The 19679-nt window shown below is 47.7% G+C and overlaps 1 protein-coding gene across 2 annotated transcripts in view; it reads right to left on the bottom strand.

The window, feature by feature from the left end:
- Positions 1–335: 335 nt before the first annotated feature.
- The window catches only part of LOC105474138 (timeless circadian regulator), a 36008-nt gene continuing 16664 nt past the window's right edge, over positions 336–19679 (bottom strand). Inside the window, exons 2-29 of one of the 2 annotated variants that reach the window (XM_011728581.2) lie at positions 17656–17813; positions 17354–17507; positions 17119–17233; positions 16962–17024; positions 16614–16715; positions 15951–16106; positions 15059–15192; positions 14466–14553; positions 13731–13907; positions 12517–12734; positions 12176–12279; positions 11862–12031; positions 8816–8950; positions 8563–8714; positions 7288–7385; positions 7069–7198; positions 6759–6960; positions 6334–6479; positions 5594–5679; positions 5387–5504; positions 5215–5297; positions 4839–4981; positions 4452–4623; positions 4302–4370; positions 4061–4179; positions 1338–1560; positions 1111–1209; positions 336–991 (exon numbers count right to left, since the gene is read on the bottom strand). In XM_011728581.2, the coding sequence (XP_011726883.2) occupies positions 921–991; positions 1111–1209; positions 1338–1560; positions 4061–4179; positions 4302–4370; positions 4452–4623; positions 4839–4981; positions 5215–5297; positions 5387–5504; positions 5594–5679; positions 6334–6479; positions 6759–6960; positions 7069–7198; positions 7288–7385; positions 8563–8714; positions 8816–8950; positions 11862–12031; positions 12176–12279; positions 12517–12734; positions 13731–13907; positions 14466–14553; positions 15059–15192; positions 15951–16106; positions 16614–16715; positions 16962–17024; positions 17119–17233; positions 17354–17507; positions 17656–17752 (3624 nt within the window). In that variant the 5' untranslated portion in view covers positions 17753–17813 and the 3' untranslated portion in view covers positions 336–920. The remainder of the gene's footprint in view (positions 992–1110; positions 1210–1337; positions 1561–4060; positions 4180–4301; positions 4371–4451; positions 4624–4838; positions 4982–5214; positions 5298–5386; positions 5505–5593; positions 5680–6333; positions 6480–6758; positions 6961–7068; positions 7199–7287; positions 7386–8562; positions 8715–8815; positions 8951–11861; positions 12032–12175; positions 12280–12516; positions 12735–13730; positions 13908–14465; positions 14554–15058; positions 15193–15950; positions 16107–16613; positions 16716–16961; positions 17025–17118; positions 17234–17353; positions 17508–17655; positions 17814–19679) is intronic. The other variant, XM_011728582.2, reaches the window with a different exon arrangement.

Raw genomic sequence — 19679 nt, 5'->3', positions numbered from 1 at the left:
CCTGTAATCCCAGCACTTTGGGAGGCTGAGATGGGCGGATCACAAGGTCAGGAGATTGAGACCATCCTGGCTAACACGGTGAAACCCCGTCTCTACTAAAACAAATACAAAAAAAAACTAGCCGGGCATGTTGGCGGGCGCCTGTAGTCCCAGCTACTCTGGAGGCTGAGGCAGGAGAATGGCGCAAACCCGGGAGGCGGAGCTTGCAGTGAGCTGAGATCCGGCCACTGCACTCCAGCCTGGGCGACAGAGCGAGACTCCGTCTCAAAAAAAAAAAAAAAGCACAGCAGGGGAAGGGCTGGGGAACTCAGATACACTGACAAGTCAGACTGAGATCAGAACTTCTACTCTTACATGTTTAATACCAAACATAAAGCAAAAACGTTCGTCATCTAGAGTACTATATTCCAGCCCTATCTCAAATGCAGGAATGGGGCTCTATCTGGTATCTAGTGGATGATCACAGGAAAGAAAATGAGGACAGAGGCATCTGGTATCTTCCAAAAGTGGTACAAAACCCCCACCTGTCATGTCATAAAGCTCCCTATCTGATGCGGTGGCCTGCCTCCAAGAGAAAGCCAAAAGGAACAGACCAGTAAGAGGGGTCCAGGGTGCTTTCTCTATTTCATTCGCTCCTCTTATTTGCTAAGGAGCTCTAATAATCAAAAGAAATGGTTCCTAGAAGAAAAGGAATAAATCCCCAGAGAGCTGCTGGGGCATACCAATAAAAACTGGGAGAAACAAAGACTGATAGCAGAGAAGGCCAATACTGCTGCTGAAGTTTGTCAGCCTAAATCCGTGGAAGAGCCAGGATTGTACTGCTCTGTCCGGTAAGAGGAGTGTCTGGGTCCTGTATGACCCTTCCAACTCTTGACTTAAATGTACCATCTAAAAACGTGTCTATCTCTACCCTTAGCTCTTCAGTCATCCTCATCATCCTCAATCTGAAATCGTTTCTTCTTTTGGATTCTTGGAGCTGCCAACTCTGGTGCTGTGGGAACAACAGGGGTGAGAAAGAGAGAGAATATCTAAATATGTTAAGGGGTAAGGAGGTGGTAGAGTTTGTCTTCAGGATTAGAGAAGAAAAAGAAGGTCTATCCAATTCCCTACCTCTGTTTCTGCCCTCATCTTCCTGTTCCTCGTCACTGTCCAGCAACTGTCGCTTCTTGGGTGCTGTCTTCAGCTGCTCTTTACCAACAGTGTCTTCCTCTGCAATGACCATAAATAATGACACAAAATCAGGAACTCAGTCCTCATATTCTCAATATACCTTTCCTGCCCTCTAGACCAACATGGCTGACACGTTAATACTCAGAAGATGGCTGTCGCACTATTACCCTCTGGGGACGCCAGGCCTTTCTTCTTGTGGGTTAGCAAGAGGGCCCTCAGGGCTTGTGGTCGGTGCTCTTTACAGTGCTCCTCATCAGAGCCTTCCTCTCCAGGGACTTCAGGCTGTAGCTCTGGCTGCAGCTTCTGTTCCTCCTCTGGTTGATTCAAAGAAGCTGCTACCCTCCGGAGCTGGGTAGGACTCAGCTTGGCTGGAATTCGCCAGAAGGTTTCCTACAGGGGCCAAGAAGTTGAAAAGGGAAAGGACCAGCCTCTTGTTCCCCAGTTTGATATTCATTGAATATATATGACCCAGCATTGGTGAAGATCCACAAGGGTTGTGAACTCTACTTAATACTTATTTATCCAATATATAACCAATGCCTACCACAGTGCCTGCTACATTAGGAGGTTCCCAGTAAGTATAGGTTTTTTTGGTTGTTCTTTTTTTTTTAAATGAGAAGGGGTCTGCCTCTGTCACTCGGGCTGAAGTGCAGTGGCATAAGTATAGTCCACTGTAGTCTCAATCTCTTGGGCTCAAGCTATCCTCCCGCCTCAGCCTCTCAAGTAGCTAGGACCACAGGGGTGCCATGATGCCACCATGATGCCCAACTGCTTCATAATTTTTTGTAGAAACAGGGTCTTGCTGTGTTGCCCAGGCCAGTCTCAAATGATCCTCCCACCTCAGCCTCCCAAAGTGCTGCGATTACAGGCATGAGCCATTACACCTGGCTATAGTTGTTAACTGAATAAATAAATAAACAAATCCTGGGGATGTAAAGGTGAATTGGGTATGATCCTCGCTCTCAAATAACTCAAATCCAATGGAAAAAATAACAAATGTGCCGTAATATCACAGGATTTTTTTTTTTTTTTTTTTTTTTTTTGAGGCAGAATCTCACTCTGTCACCCAGGCTGGAGTACCATGGCAAAGTGATAAAAGCTCACTGCAACCTCACCCTCCCGGGTTCAAGCAATTCTCCTGCCTCAGCCTCCCAAGTAGCTGGGACTACAGGCACCTACCACCACACCAGGCTAAGTTTTGTATTTCTAGTAGAGACAGGGTTTTGCCGTGTTGGCCAGGCTGGTCTTGAACTCCTGACCTCAGGTAATCCGCCTGCCTCGGCCTCCCAAAGTGCTGGGGTTACAGGCGTGAGCCATCGTACCTGGCAGATTCCACAGGACTGAGGCTGCATCAGGGGAATGAACAAATCACAACTGCAAAAGTGATTATTTTTACTTCAGGGGTTGAAAGAATGACAGGGACTGCTTCTCTGACAAGGTGACAATTGAGCAGACTCTTGAAGACTGCGTAGAGGTCCATCAGTAAGACAGATGGAGTGGGTGTGTGTCACCTTGTGTGCACGGTTGCAGCCTTCCACAGAGGGACAGGCATGATTAGCCATTTGGAGGCATGAAAAAGCCTACCAGGGTGACGATGATGTAAAGTTGGTGTGTGAGTGGTGTGGCTGTGAGGCTGCAAAGGTTGGCCAAGGATGGGCATGCCATTTGGAATTTGTGGATTCTGTCCTGCAAGCAGTAAGGAATCATCAAGGGCTCTGGACAGGGCACTTGACCCTCCATATCCAGAAGTTCTGAATCTGTGGATTCAAAACACTGTAAATCGACAATATTAAAAAAAAAAATTAACTATAAAAAATAACAACATAGCCGGGCGCGGTGGCTCACGCCTGTAATCCCAGCACTTTGGGAGGCCGAGGCGGGCGGATCACAAGGTCAGGAGATCGAGACCACGGTGAAACCCCGTCTCTACTAAAAATACAAAAAATTAGCCGGGCGCAGTTGTGGGCGCCTGTAGTCCCAGCTACTCGGGAGGCTGAGGCAGGAGAATGGCGTGAACCCGGGAGGCAGAGCTTGCAGTGAGCCGAGATCGCGCCACTGCACTCCAGCCTGGGCGACAGAGCGAGACTCCGTCTCAAAAAAAAAAAAAAAAAAAAAAAAAACACAACATAACATTACACAATAATACACAGCCTGGGCAACATGGCATAACCCCATCTCTACAAAAAATACAAAAAGTTAGCTGGGAGTGGTGACATAGGCCTGTAGTCCCAGCTGCCCAGGAGGCTGAGGTGGGAGGATCACCTGAGCCTGGGAGGTTGAGGCAAAAGTGAGCCGAGACTGAGTCACTGCACTCCAGCCTGGGCAATGGAGTGAGACTCTGTCTGTCTGTCTGTCTCTCTCTATGTATATGTATATATATTTAAAATACAGTATAACAATTATTTACCTAACATTTACATTGTATAGGTATTATATGTAATCTAGAAATGACTTAAAGTATACAGGAGGATGTAACTAGGTTATTCACAAATACTACAAAAAGGGACTTGAGCATCTGTAGATTTTGGTATCTGTGGGCAGGGGGGTCCTGGAACCAATCCCTCCTCAGATTCCCGCCAAGATACTAAGGGACAACTGTAATCAAAACTATATTTTAAAAAGGTAAATCTGGGGGCAGTCTGGAAGATGGATTTAGGGGAAGGGGAGATTAGAGAGAGGAAAAGAAGACTAGCAGAATGGTAGCTGCAGGAATCTTGGTCAGAGATGACAAGGCAATGAGGAGGATTGAGATGACAATGAGGATGATAAGGAAGACCACCATGACAGTGAGGAGGACCATGATGGCGACTACAGTGAGGAGGAGGAGGAGGAGATGTATTTGGAAATAGGACTAACACGCCTTGGGTGACACTCTAACTGGCATATTTACCTGCTCAGAGGCGGGGGGCCGAACCCCTAGCTTGCGCAACAGCTGCTGAAACTGTTCATTCTCCATGGCTTCCTCATTTTCCTCTGTGAGTGGCACCAATGGAACTGCCTGGGAGCAGCCTAAGACAGGGTCAACGGTCATATGGTGAAGATATAAGAGAAGAACTGGTCCTCCATCCCATGACCAGGTAGGTCTCCAATAGCCTCCAGGGCTCTCCTAAAAGCGTCATCTGTCCACTCACCATCCTCTTCCCGATCATCTGCTGCTCGGATCAGGCAGTGCTGGAGCCACAGAAGCGGGGTAGAAAAGCCTAAGGAAACGAGGGAAACTTACATTTGACCCTACTCCCAAGCCCTCCACCTGAGACACCTCTCCCAGCCAAAGTCCTCACCTTCCTGATGCAGGCTTTGACCAAGGTTTTCAGTTGAAAGGACTAAGCTACCCTGGACTTCTTCTGCCTCTGAGCTCCCTTCTTCATCCTCCTCGCTGTCTTCCTCAGGCAGCTTTTCCTCTTCTTCCAGATCTTCCTGGCAAAAATCTTTCAGGGACTCTGCTCCATTTGGCTAAAATTCATTGGGGGTTGGGGGAATGAAAATGAAGGCAACACGAGGAACTTAGTGGAGTCTCCTGGTTCCTGATCCCTCCCCGCACCGCACCCGCTCTCTGAGAAGGACCTGGTCAGAACAGCCTCAGGCAGGAAGAATGTGGGTGGACTGCTCCTAAGGAGCATTTCAAGGGGAGCGGGCCCATGCCAGCAGAGCCAGGGTCAGACTGTTACCAAGATGGAGGATGCCAACTTTTTCCGCCGTTTCTTGTACAGCTCCCGCCGCTCAGCCACCAGCCCCAGAGCCAAGAGTTTATCCACTATTCGGGCCCGTGAGCGTTTGGCTGTGATATTCTTCATGATATGACCCAGGACATCTATAAAAAGCGAGCATGTGAATACCCAAGGGCAACAGGGGAAAGAGATGAGTAAAATAAATAAGAGGTCTCTGGAAAGAGGGTAGCTCAATTCATCCAAAAATGACCCTTACAAATATAGTAAGTGAACAGAAGGGATGGGAGAATCTTTCCTTGGGAATAAAAGACAGCCCCAAAAGAAATGGATAGCTTGGCTTTCATCTCAAAGGTCCCCTGAGTTCCACTTCACTCACCATCCGAGTCCTGGAATTCCTCAAAAAGCCGCTGCAGCTCCAACTCCTGATCCCCCGTCCACAGTACAATACGGGTTCCTTTCCTGATTAGGAAGGTGTCAGTGGAAGAGGAAGCCCAGGAAGTGAACACGCGTCCCTATCCCAATAGCCTCCAAAGCATGCGCCTCTCTACCTTTGGAAGTCTTTGACACTGTCAGCCAGTCCCAGCTGTACCAGATGGTGGATGATCTGCTTGCGTGTTCGAGGAACAGTATTCAGGTGGGCCAAGATGGCTTCCACCACATCCTGCCCTGGCATGGGAAATGACTGAGGCAGTAAAGAAGGTCCTGCAGCTCAGGCTGCCCTCCTCACAAACTTTCCAGATCTCAAGGCCTCTCACCTTCCACGTCCTTATGGGCGAGGTACAGCTCCCGAAGACGAGCCTCTTCTTCGGGGCTCCATGTAGGCGCTCTGCGACTCGAAGACCTGAATGGTGAAAGGAGAAAGGGAGCATATAGGTTCTTGGCCCAAAAAGAGGAGACCAAAGGCCTTCTCTGATCAGTTCTGAAAGGAACAGGAAGGACAAGGCAGGTAACTGAAAGAGGCCAGCCGAGAGAGGCCTACAGTGTGCCTCCTTCCCCTCACTTTCCTTCCACGTAAGAACCTAAAAGTCAAACAAAGAGATTTTCCAGGTTGGGCCAGTGGAACCCTGACCATTCTGACTCCAGGGGCTAAGAATATTATGGGAAAAAGAGACTAAGTGTGAAAGGAGAGGGGCTGAGACATTAAGGGAAAGAAGACAAACATTTCTACAAATCCTCATGGTTTCCCAGCACGTTTTGGGAGAGGTCGCACACGGACTCTCTCCGGGCAACCACCCAGCTCCCAACAGTGACCACCTCTACGGAGGCTGGTGACGGAGAAGGAAACTAGATACACAGTAGACTTAGGCTCCAGTCCCTGCTCCTCTCTTGGATAACCTTAGGTAAAGCATTTCACCTCCTGAGCCTGTTTTCTCACCCATGACAGGGAAAGAAAAAGTGGGCTAAATGACATGCAAGCTCTTACAGCTTTAACATTCTGTGACTCTGCATCAAACCTCCCCTACCCCCACCCATCCTTTGCCAACTTCAAGCTCACCTGTCATCCAGGGAGCCATAGCCCTCAGTCATCTCTCGAACCACAGCTGTGTTCTTCCAGAACAACAGCTCCACAAAGGCTTTTTGGTTGACTGCGGCCAGTGCAAAGAATTTGCCCAGGATGTATTTGGCAAAAGTCACTAGCTCCTGTAGGAGAAGGAGGTTACTATGAGGCCTCTGGTCCAATGCAGACCCGAACCTGGCCCTCTAGGTATTTTCTCTATAGCTGTTCCCAGCTGCCCCCTCCTCACTCACTCTCTTCTGTCCTTCTCCATGCAGCTCCCTCAACCTGCCTGTCTACTTTCTCATTGTTTTCCCATCTCCCAGCCCTTGACACCTCTCAGCACCTTCTATCTCCTGAAGATTATTTATTTACCTGAGGGTTCCCATACCCTTCTAAACCCCCATTCCTTGTTACTCCCTCACTTTGTAGGCTCCAGCAGCAGGGTCACTAAGCAGACGATTGAAGAGGCAGAAGACTGACAGCTGAAAAAGTAGGGCTTCCATTTTGAGGTCATGGGCCAGCCGGTGCAGCATCTTCACAATGCAATGGTTAGTGTGAGCACTATTCTGCTGGTAGCTCCGCAGCAGCAGCACATAGGCTCGAACGACAGTTGAACATGCAAAGCTGCACCAAAGCAAGGAGGGAGAGGATGTCAGCATAAGGAAGACATAGCTCATCCTCAGAGCTGCAAAATCGCCACTCTAGGACCAACTCAGGCCTCTCAGCCCGCACCGTTTCAGGTAGTCCAGAAAATTAAATTCTTTCTCCGACACCTGGACCACTTGCAACTCCTCCTCCTCCTCCTCCTCCTCCTCCTCTTCTTCTTCTTCCTCTGTCCCACATTCCTCTGGGCCTTGCTGCCCTACAGACAGAGGGAGGATTACTGAGTCTCTGTTATGTTGGTGCTAGAAAAGAGCTGGAAGGAGACAGATGTGAAAGGTGGAGACTTACGGGGAAGTGGAGCAGACAGGATTTGTTTCAGCAACTGGATCTCTTCCTCTGGAGAAATGTCTTGAGAGCCAAACACATCTCCTTCAGGCCACACCTCCCTGGAGCACAGACAGAAAAAAGGCTTTACCCAGGGGAAATCTGGCTTTAAATTTATAATTTGAAGTAGAAGAAGGAATTTAGACATTTCTTTTGTTGGCCAGAAAGAAAATGCAAACTGTTACCTCAAATGAAACAAAGACCCCAGGGAAAATTTTCCTCATAAGCCACAACTCAATAAAAATCAGGTAAGAACAAAATGTAAACAATCTAAATGTTTGATACCTGGTTGAACAAATGTATGTATTCACACAATGGTTTTTTTTTTTTTTTTTTAGACAGAGTCTCGCTCTGTTGCCCAGGCTGGAGTACAGTGGCACGATCTTGGCTCACTGCAAGCTCCACCTCCCAGGTTCACGCCATTCTCCTGCCTCAGCCTCCCAAGTAGCTGGGACTACAGGCAACCGGCACCACGCCCAGCTAATTTTTTGTATTTTCAGTAGAGACGGGGTTTCACCATGTTAGCCAGGATGGTCTCGATCTCCTGACCTCATGATCCGCCCGCCTTGGCCTCCCAAAGTGCTGGGATTACAGGTGTGAGCCACCATGCCCGGCCCACACAATGGTGTTTTAAAGCCATTAACAATTACAGAAACATATCTGATGAGAAATAATGCTCACAATATACTGAGAAGTGAAAAATTACTATAAATCAGCATGTACAGTATTTCATTTTTGTAAAACAAGGTATATGTGATATTTTTACATGTAACGGAGGAAAAAAACCTCTGCATGGTTACTCATCAAAATGTTAATGATGCTTATCTTTGGCTAGTAGAATTAAAGTAAGTCCTCCCTTAATGTCTTCAATAGGTTCTTGGATACTGCCACTTTAAGTGAAACAATGTATAACAAAACCAGTTTTTTTTCTCTTAATATTATAAGAAACCTGCTGTAGGTCATTTCACTCAAAGTCGCAATTACCAAGGACTTATTGACGATGTCAAGTGAGGATTTGCTTTATCTTTATTTTTTTCTCAATTAGCTATGCTTTTTTAATGTTTTTCGAAAACAAACAAAAAAACCCAACAAACCAATCAAAACGCCCCAGGAGTCAGTCGGTATAGAGTCCCAGAGCCTTGATGAGATGACTCTCTTTTGAAGACTGAGAACCCTGTACCACAGTGATGGCCTCCTCCTTCCCACAAAGCCCAAGAGGATAAGCAACAGGGTTCTCACCGGGCAGACCTCAGGAGAGTCAGGGCCTGTGGGGCCTGGCCAGCCAGGAGACAGTCTTGGATCCGTACCATGGCTTCTGCCCGCTGCTCCTCCACTGGCACCTCTGAGGCCGCATCAAAGGGAACCATGGAGTCTATGCCGAGCTCAGGATTCTAGAGATGGATAAAGCTATGGGAGCGGAGGGAGTGGAAAACCCAGATTGTATACCCAGAGTACTATTCTCAAAAAAGACAGAGTGTCTGTAACCACCTACCTGGGCACAGCATTCCAGCTGCTCAGCCAGGGCAGGCCACATAGCCTCCAGTTCTTCTGGGCTAGATGGGACATTACCAGAAACAGTGGCCTGGTCTAGGACCTTCTTCTTCTTCCTTCTCTTCTTTCGTTTGTTCTATGGGGAAAGAATTGTATTAGGATGTCAAGAGAGCTAAAGAGGCCTTTTCCCCATCAGTGTCTTTTCTATTACAAAACGAATTAACTGGACATTCACAGAGTGCCCATTATGTGCTATCCATTGGTAATAGAAAGCAATAGTGAACAGCATATTTCCTTCCCTTTGAGGAGCTTTTACTCTAGTGGTGGAGACAGGAAGTAGAATGGTAATTACATTAGAGTGTGGATAAGAGCTACAATGTGAGTAAGTATAAGATGCCATGGCAAAAATCCTGACCCATTTCCTGAGTTCAGAGGTTTGCCAAAAGCAGTGCTATCTCAAGAGGCCTATAGAATAAGCAGATGCTATGAGGATCAAATAAGACATATGGAAAAGCTTCATAAAATGCAAAGCACTATGTAAATAAAGCCTCCAATTTTTTTCTCCTGAAAAGTAGGATAGCCAGGGGCAGTGGCTCACACCTGTAGTCCTAACACTTTGGGAAGCCTAGGCAGGTGGATCACTTGAGGTCAGGAGTTCAAGACCAGCCTGGGCAACATAGCGAAATGCTGTCTCTACAAAAAGTACAAAAATTAGCCAGGCATGGTGGTGTGTGCCTGTACTCCCAGCTACTTGGGAGGCTGAGGCAGGAGAATCGCTTGGGACTGGGAAGCAGAGGGTTGCAGTGAGCTGAGATTGAGCCACTGCACTCCAGCTTAAGTAACAGAGCGACATCCTGCAGAAAAAAAAAAAAAAAAAAAGAAAAGTAGGAGTGACTCAATACCCAAATCCTGCTTCTCCCAAGTCAGGGCTGTGAACCAGTCTTTGGTGTGGGTACTCAAAAGTCAAACAGGATGAACTGGGAGGCCCCTGAAGGTCATGTTCCATTAAAGAACTTACAATCAAACACACCAAATGTTAGGAGCATGAGTTTTAGAGTCCAGCAGATCTGGATTTGAGTATTGAATTAGTATTACTAACAAGACTTTGGACAAGTTGCTTAACCACTTTGGGCACATGTGCTACTGTGAGGATTATATGAAAACATCAGCACAGTGTCTGACACATAGTAAGTGCTCAATAAATGATAGTACCTAGTATTACAGATAATAACACAGAACCCTGAGTGCAAAAAATACCCTTTAGCAAAGTCTCATTGGTACTACTGCATCTTTCAAATCCAGTTATGACAGAATTTTAACCTGTGGCAACTAGAATTATAGGAAGGTTCTGGTACAAAAATCTGGTTTTTGTTTTTGGTTTTTTTTTTGAGACGGAGTCTTGCTCTGTCGCCCAGGCTGGAGTGCAATGGTGTGATCCTGGCTCACTGCACACTCCGCCTCCCAGGTTCAAGTGATTCTCCCAACTTCAGCCTCCCAAGAAGCTGGGATTACAGGTGTGCACCACCATGCCTGGCTAATTTTTGTATTTTTAGTAGAGACAGGGTTTTGCCATGCTGGCCAGGCTGGTCTCGAACTCCTGACCTAAGTAATCTGCCCACCTCAGCCTCCCAAAGTGCCGGGATTACAGGCATGAGCCACCGCGCCTGGCCCAAAATCTGTTTATACAAAGCAAAGTCCCTGTGTTTCCAGGATACAAATTCCCTGGGGTTTTCATTTTGTCCTGGGTTTTTTTTTTAATGTGAACCAGTAACTTTATTTTTCAGAGATAGGGTTTTGCTCTCGCCCAGACTGGAGTGCAATGTCTTAATCACAGTTCACTGCACCCTCAAACTCCTAAGCTCCAGTGATCCTCGTGCCTCAGCCTCCTGAGTAGCTGGGACTACAGGTATGTGCCACCTTGCCGGTGAATTGTTTTTTGTTTTTTTTGAGACAGAGTCTTGCTCTGTGGCCCAGACTGGAGTGCAGTGGCATAGCACAATCTTGGCCTACTGCAACCTCGGCCTCCTGGGTTCAAGCAATTCTCATGCCTCAGCTTCCCAAATAGCTGGGACTACAGGTGCGTGCCATCACACCCAGCTAATTTTTGTATTTTTAGTAGAGAAGGGGAGGCTTTGTCATGTTGCCCAGGCTGGTCTCAAACTCCTGGTCTCAAATGATCCACCCACTGTGGCCTCCCAAAGTGCTGGGATTACAGGCAAGAGCCACTGTGCCCAGCCTGTCCTAGGCTTTTCACTTATTCCACTTTGGGTTCATGGACAACTGTTACAATCCCAACTTTATAGATCTGGAGACCGACACAAACAGCTTGAGCTTATTCCAATAATAACCAATACAGGACTAGATTCCAGACCTTCTAAAGTTCAATTTAAGGCTCTTTTAGTGTTGCTGTTGAGACAGAGTCTCACTGTGTCACCCAGGCTGGAGTGCAGTGGCATGATCTTAGCTCACTGCAATTTCCACCTCCTGGATTCAAGTGATTCTGTTTCAGCCTTCTGAGCAGCGGAGATTACAGATGTGCGCTACCACGCCTGGCTAATTTTTGTATTTTTAGTAGAGACAGGGTTTCACCATGTTGGCCAGCTGGTCTTGAACCCCTGACCTCAAGTAATCTGCCCACCTCGGCCTCCCCAACTGCGGGGATTATAGGTGTGTGCCACCGTGCCCGGCCGCAACTTAAGGCTCTTTCCATCTCACCACAATGCTTTCAAGGTATAACCAGAAAATGCTACAGCATAATTATTAAACTCTAAAATTATGAATCCCCAGGGTTTTTGTACTTGGCACTTGGTAGGTGTTCAATAAATGTTTCCTGACTGAACTAAAATATTTATGGCAGATCAGAGATTATTCTAATGGGAGAACGAAACTGTGGTAGACTCACACTGGCCAACACCCACAAACCTCTTGCTGTCATAGCTCAGAACAGGTTTAACAGATGAACTTAAGCTGTACAAACTGTGAGAAGAAAGCCTCCTTTCCTTGACTCTCCCTCACAGCTCTTTCTACGTCGTGGGGCTGCTCAGTACCTGCACCACCAGGTTCCCACGGCTCCGACAGAACCGCTCCAACATTTTGAGGAAGAGGTGGGTGGTCTCCACCAAGTCACGAAGGAAAGAACGGGGCTGGCATCTCTCATCAAACTTTCGAAAAAGTGTCAGGAATAGTTCTCGGTACTCCATCACATAGAAAATATTGTCTAGGAATGGGGAAGAGAAAGGGATGGAAGGGCTATTCTGGAAAGCCTGGAAAAGGAGAGATGGATGAAGCTGGGACTGGGAAGAATGAGATTCTCATCATCAGATGGGACAGGCTGGGATCGGGGACCAGGCCAGGGCCTCACTCTTGATGATGCGGCTGCTCTCCCTCACAGCCTCATCTGGGGATAAGTCCATCTCATTCACTGTTGCCAGCAGCTCCTGATAGGCCTTCAGAGCTAAGTGCATCCTGAGAGTTGAGGGGAAAAGGTGAAATGGAGGACAACTTAGGGCAATGGCCCATGGAAACAGCAACCTCCCACGGTCAAAAAAAAGAAAAAAAAATGTGCCACCCAAACCAAATTTCCCAGCCAGTCCTTGCTCTTCAGACTGACCACTTGAACCCTGAATCAGGGAAAAAGCACCAGCCAGAATTCAAGCATTCAGATCCCTAGCTCACTCTAACTCCAGTAACCATCCCACTCACCGGCGTGCCCAGGAGGCAGCTTCCTTGCGGTCAGTCAGCATCATCTCGTAGTAGTTAGTGAGGTTCTGCTCAATGAAGTGGAAGGTGCGGACGCTGAGGGTCTCAGAAACCAGGCCTGGCCGGAAGGAGGCAGCTCGGTTGAAGGCCATGAAGAAAGCCAAGGCCCACATATAATAGGTCTCATCATGCTGCTGAGCTTTCTCCCGAAGCAGGTGATCCTAACAGTTAAAAAAGAAAAAAAAAAAAAGATCACCGTGACTTCAGGGCTTCCAACTTCTTCCTTCCTGTCCTATGATGATGGAATGGATGCTGGACACCATTGTCATAATTTTTTTTTTTTTGAGGCGGAGTCTCACTCTATTGCCCAGGCTGGAGTGCAATGGCATGATCTCGGCTCACTGCAACTTCCAGCTCCCAGGTTCAAGCGATTCTCCTGCCTCAGCCTCCCGGGTAGCTAGGATTATAGGTGCCCGTCACCATGCCCAGTTAATTTTTTGTATTTTCAGTAGAGATGGGGTTTCACCATGTTGCAGGCTGGTCTCAAACTTCTGACCTCAGGTGATACACCTGCCTTGGGCTCCCAAAGTGTTGGTATTACAGGCGTGAGCCACCGCGCCTGTTTTTTTTTTCTTTTTTTTGACAGTCTTGCTCTGTCATGATGAGGCTGGAGTGCAGTGGTGTAATCTCGGCTCACTGCAACCTCTGCTTCCCAGGTTCAAGTGATTATCCTGCCTCAGGTTCCCGAGTAACTGGGACTACAAATGCACACCATCATGCCACCTTTTTTTTTTTGTATTTTTTTCCGTAAAGATAGGGTTTCACCATGCTGGCCAGGTTGGTCTCGAACTCCTGACCTCAAGTGATAAACCACCTCAGCCTCTCAAAGGGCTGGGATTACAGGTGTGAGCCACCACGCTGGGCCACCGCTATCATAATACTCTAGGATCCACAATTTCCAACTCTCTCCTGTTCTCCCTTTCCTCTCCCTCTGAGGCAATTTTTCCAGAGCCTCTTTTGTCATGCTGGGAGCCCACTCACTTCTGGCATTTTCACTATCTCTCAGGGACATCCTAACTATATATGCTTCCCACCTACTAGTCCACATTCCAGGGGCAGCCTCCCCGAGCTCCTCCCCACCTCTTACCCACCAACAGCTGCATCATCACCTGTCTATTCCATTCCTGATTATCTCCATATCCTTCACAGGTTCTCACCTTTACTGATCCCATGAGCCGGTTGTAACAGTTCTCCAGGAACTCAGAGCAGAAGTCTCTGAGGAAGAGCCTCACATTGAGGGCAGAACGGCGCTGAATGGACAGCTCTCGGGCGGCCTGGCGACGTTTAGGCACCTTTTTCGGCTGCTTTCCCAAATCTGAACTGTAGTTTCGTAGCTGGGTGTGTCGGTTAGGGGATTAGAATTACTCCTAACTACCACCTTCCCCTTGCAGCTCTCGTCAATTTTCTCAGAAGAAACTAATTTTTGTTTTTGTTTTGAGACGAGAACTTGCTCTGTCACCCAGGCTGGAGTGCAATGATTGAACTCCTGGCCTCAAACAATCCTCCCACCTCAGCCTCCCGAGTAGTTAGGACCACAAGCGGGTGCCACCATGCTCAGTTAGTTTTTTTTACTTGTTGTAGGGACAGGGTTTTGCCATGTTGCCCAGGCTGGTCTTGAACTCCTGGGCTCAAGCAATCCTCCTTCCTTGGCGGATTACAGATATAAGCCATTGTACCCAACCTTTAATTTTTTTTTTTTTTAGAGACAGGGTCTTGCCATGTTGCCCAGTCTGATCTTGAACTTCTGGGCTCAAGCAATCCTCCTGCCTCAGTCTCCCAAAGTGCTGGGACCACAAGTGTGAGCCATCAGGCCCAGCCAAGAACTCAAGATGATTACCCTGCTTAAGCTATGCAACTCCACATGTTCCCACTCCAGATGTAAGAATACTCACATTGTGAAGGCCTTTGTGAAAGATGAGGTCCCTCTCCCCAATGGATTTCAACCCCTGGACAATATACGAGCCCCCAAATCGAGAATGTCTGCAGAAGAAACAAAAAGGTCCAAAGTGATTCTTCAGTTCTCTGGAAACTTTATCTCCATTCTCTATCATCAGCACCTTGGAGCAAATTAAAACTACAAAATGTTGGTCGGGCACGGTGGCTCACACCTATAATCCCAGCATTTGGGAGGCCGAGGCAGGAGATCACCTGAGGTCAGGAGTTTGAGACCAGCCTGGCCAACATGGTGAAACCCGGACTCTACTATAAATACAAAAATTAGCCTGGCATGATGGCAGGCGCCTGTAGTTCCAGCTACTGGGGAGGCTGAGGCAGAAGAATCGCTCGAACCCAGGAGGCAGAGGTTGCAAGGAGCAGAGATCGTGCCAGTGCACTCCAGCCTGGGTGACAAGAGTAAAACTGTGTCTCAAAAAAAAAATAAATAAAGAAACTAAAATGTTACTCAATCACCCCACCTTAGAATTTGTCTCCTATGCCCTCAGTATTCCATGATGTAGGAACAAGAACTTGCCTCTCTGTCACTCACCTGTTGCCTCGCTGGAGGGCTCGAGTCTTCTTTTCTGCCATCTCTCGCTGGCGCAACACCTCCAGTTCTGCAACATCTGCACTCCGCTCCTGAGCTAAGCGTCCCTGCCCTATTCCCGCCAGCTGCTCGGGGTTCTAGATTGGAACAAAGAGGGAAGAATCAAGAGGATAGTCATTCCTTATCCTGAGTTCACGCCTACTGGGCATGCAAAGAGTGAACAAAATAGAACCCCATTAATGGGGCACTGTGCTGTCGTTCTCCCTTATCTGAGGGGGGATATGTTCCAAGACCCCCACTGGATGCCTGAAACTGCAGACAGTACTAAAATATATATATGTATACATTCGTGTGTATATATATATATGTATGTGTATACACATATACATAGAACATGTATGTTCTGTTTTATAGAATGTATATATGTTCTATATACATACGTTATCAGAAAAAATAGAACATGTATACATATATATACACACACGTTCTATTATGTTTTTTCAAACTGATAACCAAGATGGCTAGTACGTGACTAACAGGCGGGTATACAGTGTGGATATGCTGGGCAGAGGGATGATTCACATCTTGTTCAGGACAGACAGGGACAAAAGATTTCATTACACTACTCAGAACAATGTACAAGTTTAAAACTTCTAAAATGTTTGTTTCTGAAATTTTCCACTTAATGTTTTCAGACCACGGTTGACTGTGAGTAACTGAAATCAAGGAAAGTAAAACAATGAATAAGGGGCTACTACATGTACTCAAGACATGGGTACTCCCGCTGTCACCTGCCTTCCCCAAATAATGCAGCCGTTATCACAAGAGCAATTCTGGCTGTATAGCAGAAAAGTACATGGGTGGAGGGGACTAGGACAATAGGCCAGGGTCTCACCTGGTCACGAAACATAAGGGAGACAATCTCTAGCACATGTAGGCTCCATTGCTGCTCAGCAGATGAGCTGGCCAGAAAGAGGAGCAGGTCGTCCAGGCCACTGAGGTGAATCGCCCAGAGAAGCTGGTCATGGATGCTGGCGTCGTCATCAATCTTCTGAGCAGTGAATGGTGAGGGTAGAAAGGGAGCTCATTCAATCCCACTGCCCTGCCTTGAAGCTCTCCAACTCATTCTTTGACCAAGCCTCCTCTCCCAGACTTGTCAGAGGACAGAATAGCCCAGAAAGAGCAGCTTGGCCAGGCACGGTGGCTCACGCCTGTAATCCCAGCACTTTGGGAGGCCAAGGCGGACAGATCACGAGGTCAGGAGATTGAGGCCATCCTGGCTAACACAGTGAAACCCTGTCTTTACTAAAAATACAAAAAAAAATTAGCCAGGCATGGTGGCGGGCGCCTATTGTCCCAGCTACTCAGGAAGCAGAGGCTGAGGCAGGAGAATGGCATGAACCCGGGAGGCAGAGCTTGCAGTAAGCCGAGATCATGCCACTGCACTCCAGCCTGGGTGACAGAGCGAGACTCTGTCTCAAAAAAAAAAAAAAAAAAAAAAAAAAAGGGCAGCTCAACCTAACCATGCACAAGAACACAGAATACCCAAGACACTCACCTTCTCCTGATCAAGGTCAGCTGGGACATGGAGAATATTTCTGACCAGCAGTAGGATCCGCTCAATCAGCAGGTTGTCTTCCTCCTGCCGTTCCTCCCAGCCCTAATCAGAAGAGAGCAAGAGGAAGAGACTCCCTGTGGAAGGCAGGCAGCATGTACCCTGGCTGGAAGACCAGGCACAGAAGAGAAGCAGGATTAAAAAGAGAGTTCAAACAGTAATGAGGTAGCCAGAGACTATGGATCGGACTACCATATCCCCAAGGACTGGGACCATATCTCAGCATCTCCTCCTCCACCCGGAGAAGGTGCAAAGTGCTGTCCCATGGAATCCTGTAAGGTGAAGACTCACCAGCTGCAACAGCTCATACAAGGTTTCACTGAGGACTCCAAAAGCCTTCTCACTGGCAAAGGCCTGTGAAATAGGGAACTGGATCTTAAGTAGCAGTCATCCACTTCTTCACCACTGCCCCATATTCCACCCCAGGGACTCCAAAGGAAAGCCTCACCTCTTTGTAGGCCTGCAAATAAGTTAGCACCTGCAAAAAATGGTGCCGAAAGCTGGGTTCCTTAGGCAGACTGCCAAAACAGAGCAAGGCTGGTTGTGTCAAGTTCACCATCAGTCTGGGAGACAATGAAGGAGAGATAAGTTGTTAAGTTTCCTTACCAGCTCAAACGCCAGACCTATCAGTTCAAACAGCAAAGGCTGGCAGGTGGCGAAAGTTTAAAAGCTAGGGAGGCAACCTGATAACAGCATCAAAGAGAGGCTTGTCCTGGCGGTGCTGGGTGAGGATGGGCAGAAGGTCGCTCTGTAGGATCTGGGCTGCCCCCAGTTGCTGCCGCACATCTCGTGTCTCATCCTCATGCCTCAAATAGCGGATCAGATCCTTCACACTCTCTTCAGAGACAGAACAAAACATGCATGTGGAACCTTGGAAGCAGCTCCATCCAGACCCACATGATTTTCACACCCATGGTTTGAGAAATTCAACAGACCTCCTTAATTCAAGCAAATTTTTTTCCTGTTTCCTCAAAAAGGTACTTACCTAAGCAATCTGGTTCCTTGTGGTAAGTGTCTCCCTCCAAGTACCCAAGGGCACTACATGTGGCTAGAAGTTCACAGTTCATCATGTGCAAGTCCATACATCAGTGGACCAACCAATAGAGAAGGAAGTGGAGAAACAGGAGACAGAAATGACGAGGCCTGCAGAGATAGAGAAAGATTAAAAATATAAGTTCCTCTCCATGAAAAGAAGATAGGAACAGGAGAAGGCCCTAATGCTTAGAATATTCTGAACAAGATCCTCAAATGTTTGACTTTTGTCACGACCAAAAGTTCTGCTCTCAGTCCCAAGGAAAGTTTTAAATTATGGCTTCTACCTGATCAAAACCAAAGAGGCTCCAGCCTATGAATTAAGCACCTGCCCTGGCCAGACACGGTGACTCACTCTTGTAATCCCAGCACTTTTGGAGGCTGAGGTGGGCAGATCATCTGAGGTTGGGAGTTTGAGACCAGCCTGACCAACATGGAGAAACCCTGTCTCTACTAAAAATACAAAATTAGCCAGGCGTGGTGGTGCATGCCTATAATCCTAACCACTTGGAAGGCTGAGGCAGGAGAATCGCTTGAATCCAGGAGGCAGAAGTTGCGGTGAGCCGAGATCATGCCACTGCACTCTGGCCTGGGCAGCAGAGAGAGACTCTGTCTCAAAATAAATAAATAAATAAAATTGTTAGACCCTGGCGGGGCACAGTGGCTCATGCCTATAATCTCAGCACTTTAGGCAGCCAAGACATGATGATCATTTGTCCCAGTGTTCAAGATTAGCCTGGGCAACATTGTGAGACCCCATCTGTACAAAAGCCAAGTGTTGTGGCACACACCTGTAGTCCTCCTACTCAGGAGGCTGGGGCGAGAGAATTACTTGAGCCTAGGTGTTCGAGGTTGCAATGAGGTATGATTGCACCACTACATTCCAGCCTGGTCTACAGAGTCTCTGGAAAAAATAAATTGCTCAAACCTTGTCACCCTCCACTTTCTGTGGCTCTTCCATGCAGACACAGCTCTGATGCACCACAGGAATTAAAAAACCGAGCTCTGGCCATACAGTGATTCCACCAGGGATCTAATACATCCCAGGAGCCCTGAGGCTTCTGAGACACTGAGAATGTGTAGAGAAAAGTCCTTCACTCTCCTCTCCAAAGTTACTCTTAAACCTTGGTAATCTCAGTAGAAATCAGCATCTAACAGAACAGGTGAGGAAAGGGAGTAAATAGAAACTGGTACATTCCCTCTCTCACAAAGGGAGATGACTCTCTCACAAAGAATCATCTCCCTTAAAAAAAAAAGACACAGGGTTTCACTCTGTTGCCCAGGCTGGAGTACAGTGGCATGATCATAGCTCATTGTAACCTCAAATTTCTGGGCTCAAGCAGTCCTCCTGCCTCAGCCTCCTGAGTAGCTATGACTGGGCACGTGCCACCACGCCTGGCCTTTTAAAACATTTTTGTAGGCCAGGTGTGGTGGCTCATGCCTGTAATCTCAGCACTTTGGAAGGCCAAGGCAGGCAGATCACCTGAGGTCAGGAGTGCGAGACCAGCTTGGCCAACATGGTGAAACCCCATCTTCTACTAAAAATACAAAAATTAGCTGGGCGTTAGCTGGGCCTGGTGGCTCACACCTGTAATCCCAGCACTTTGGGAGGCCAAGGCAGGCGGATCACGAGGTCAGGAAATCGAGACCATCCTGGCTAATCACAGTGAAACCCTGTCTCTACTGAAAATACAAAAATTTAGCCGGGTGTCGGTGGCAGATGCCTATAGTCCCAGCTATTCGGAAGGCTGAGGCAGGAGAATGGCGTGAACTCAGGAGGTGGAGCTTGCAGTGAGCCGAGATCGTGCTACTGCGCTCCAGCCTGGACTACAGAGGGAGACTCCGTTAAAAAAAAAAAAAAAAATTAGCTGGGCATGGTGGTGGGCGTCTGTAATCCCAGCTACTTGGGAGGCTGAGGCAGGAGAATCGCTGGAACCTGGGAAGTGGAGGCTGCAGTGAGCCAAGATTGTGCCACTG

Source organism: Macaca nemestrina, chromosome 10 (genome assembly GCF_043159975.1).
Source record: "Macaca nemestrina isolate mMacNem1 chromosome 10, mMacNem.hap1, whole genome shotgun sequence".
In the NCBI taxonomy this organism is placed as follows: domain Eukaryota; kingdom Metazoa; phylum Chordata; class Mammalia; order Primates; family Cercopithecidae; genus Macaca; species Macaca nemestrina.
This window is presented reverse-complemented; position numbering and strand designations above follow the sequence as displayed.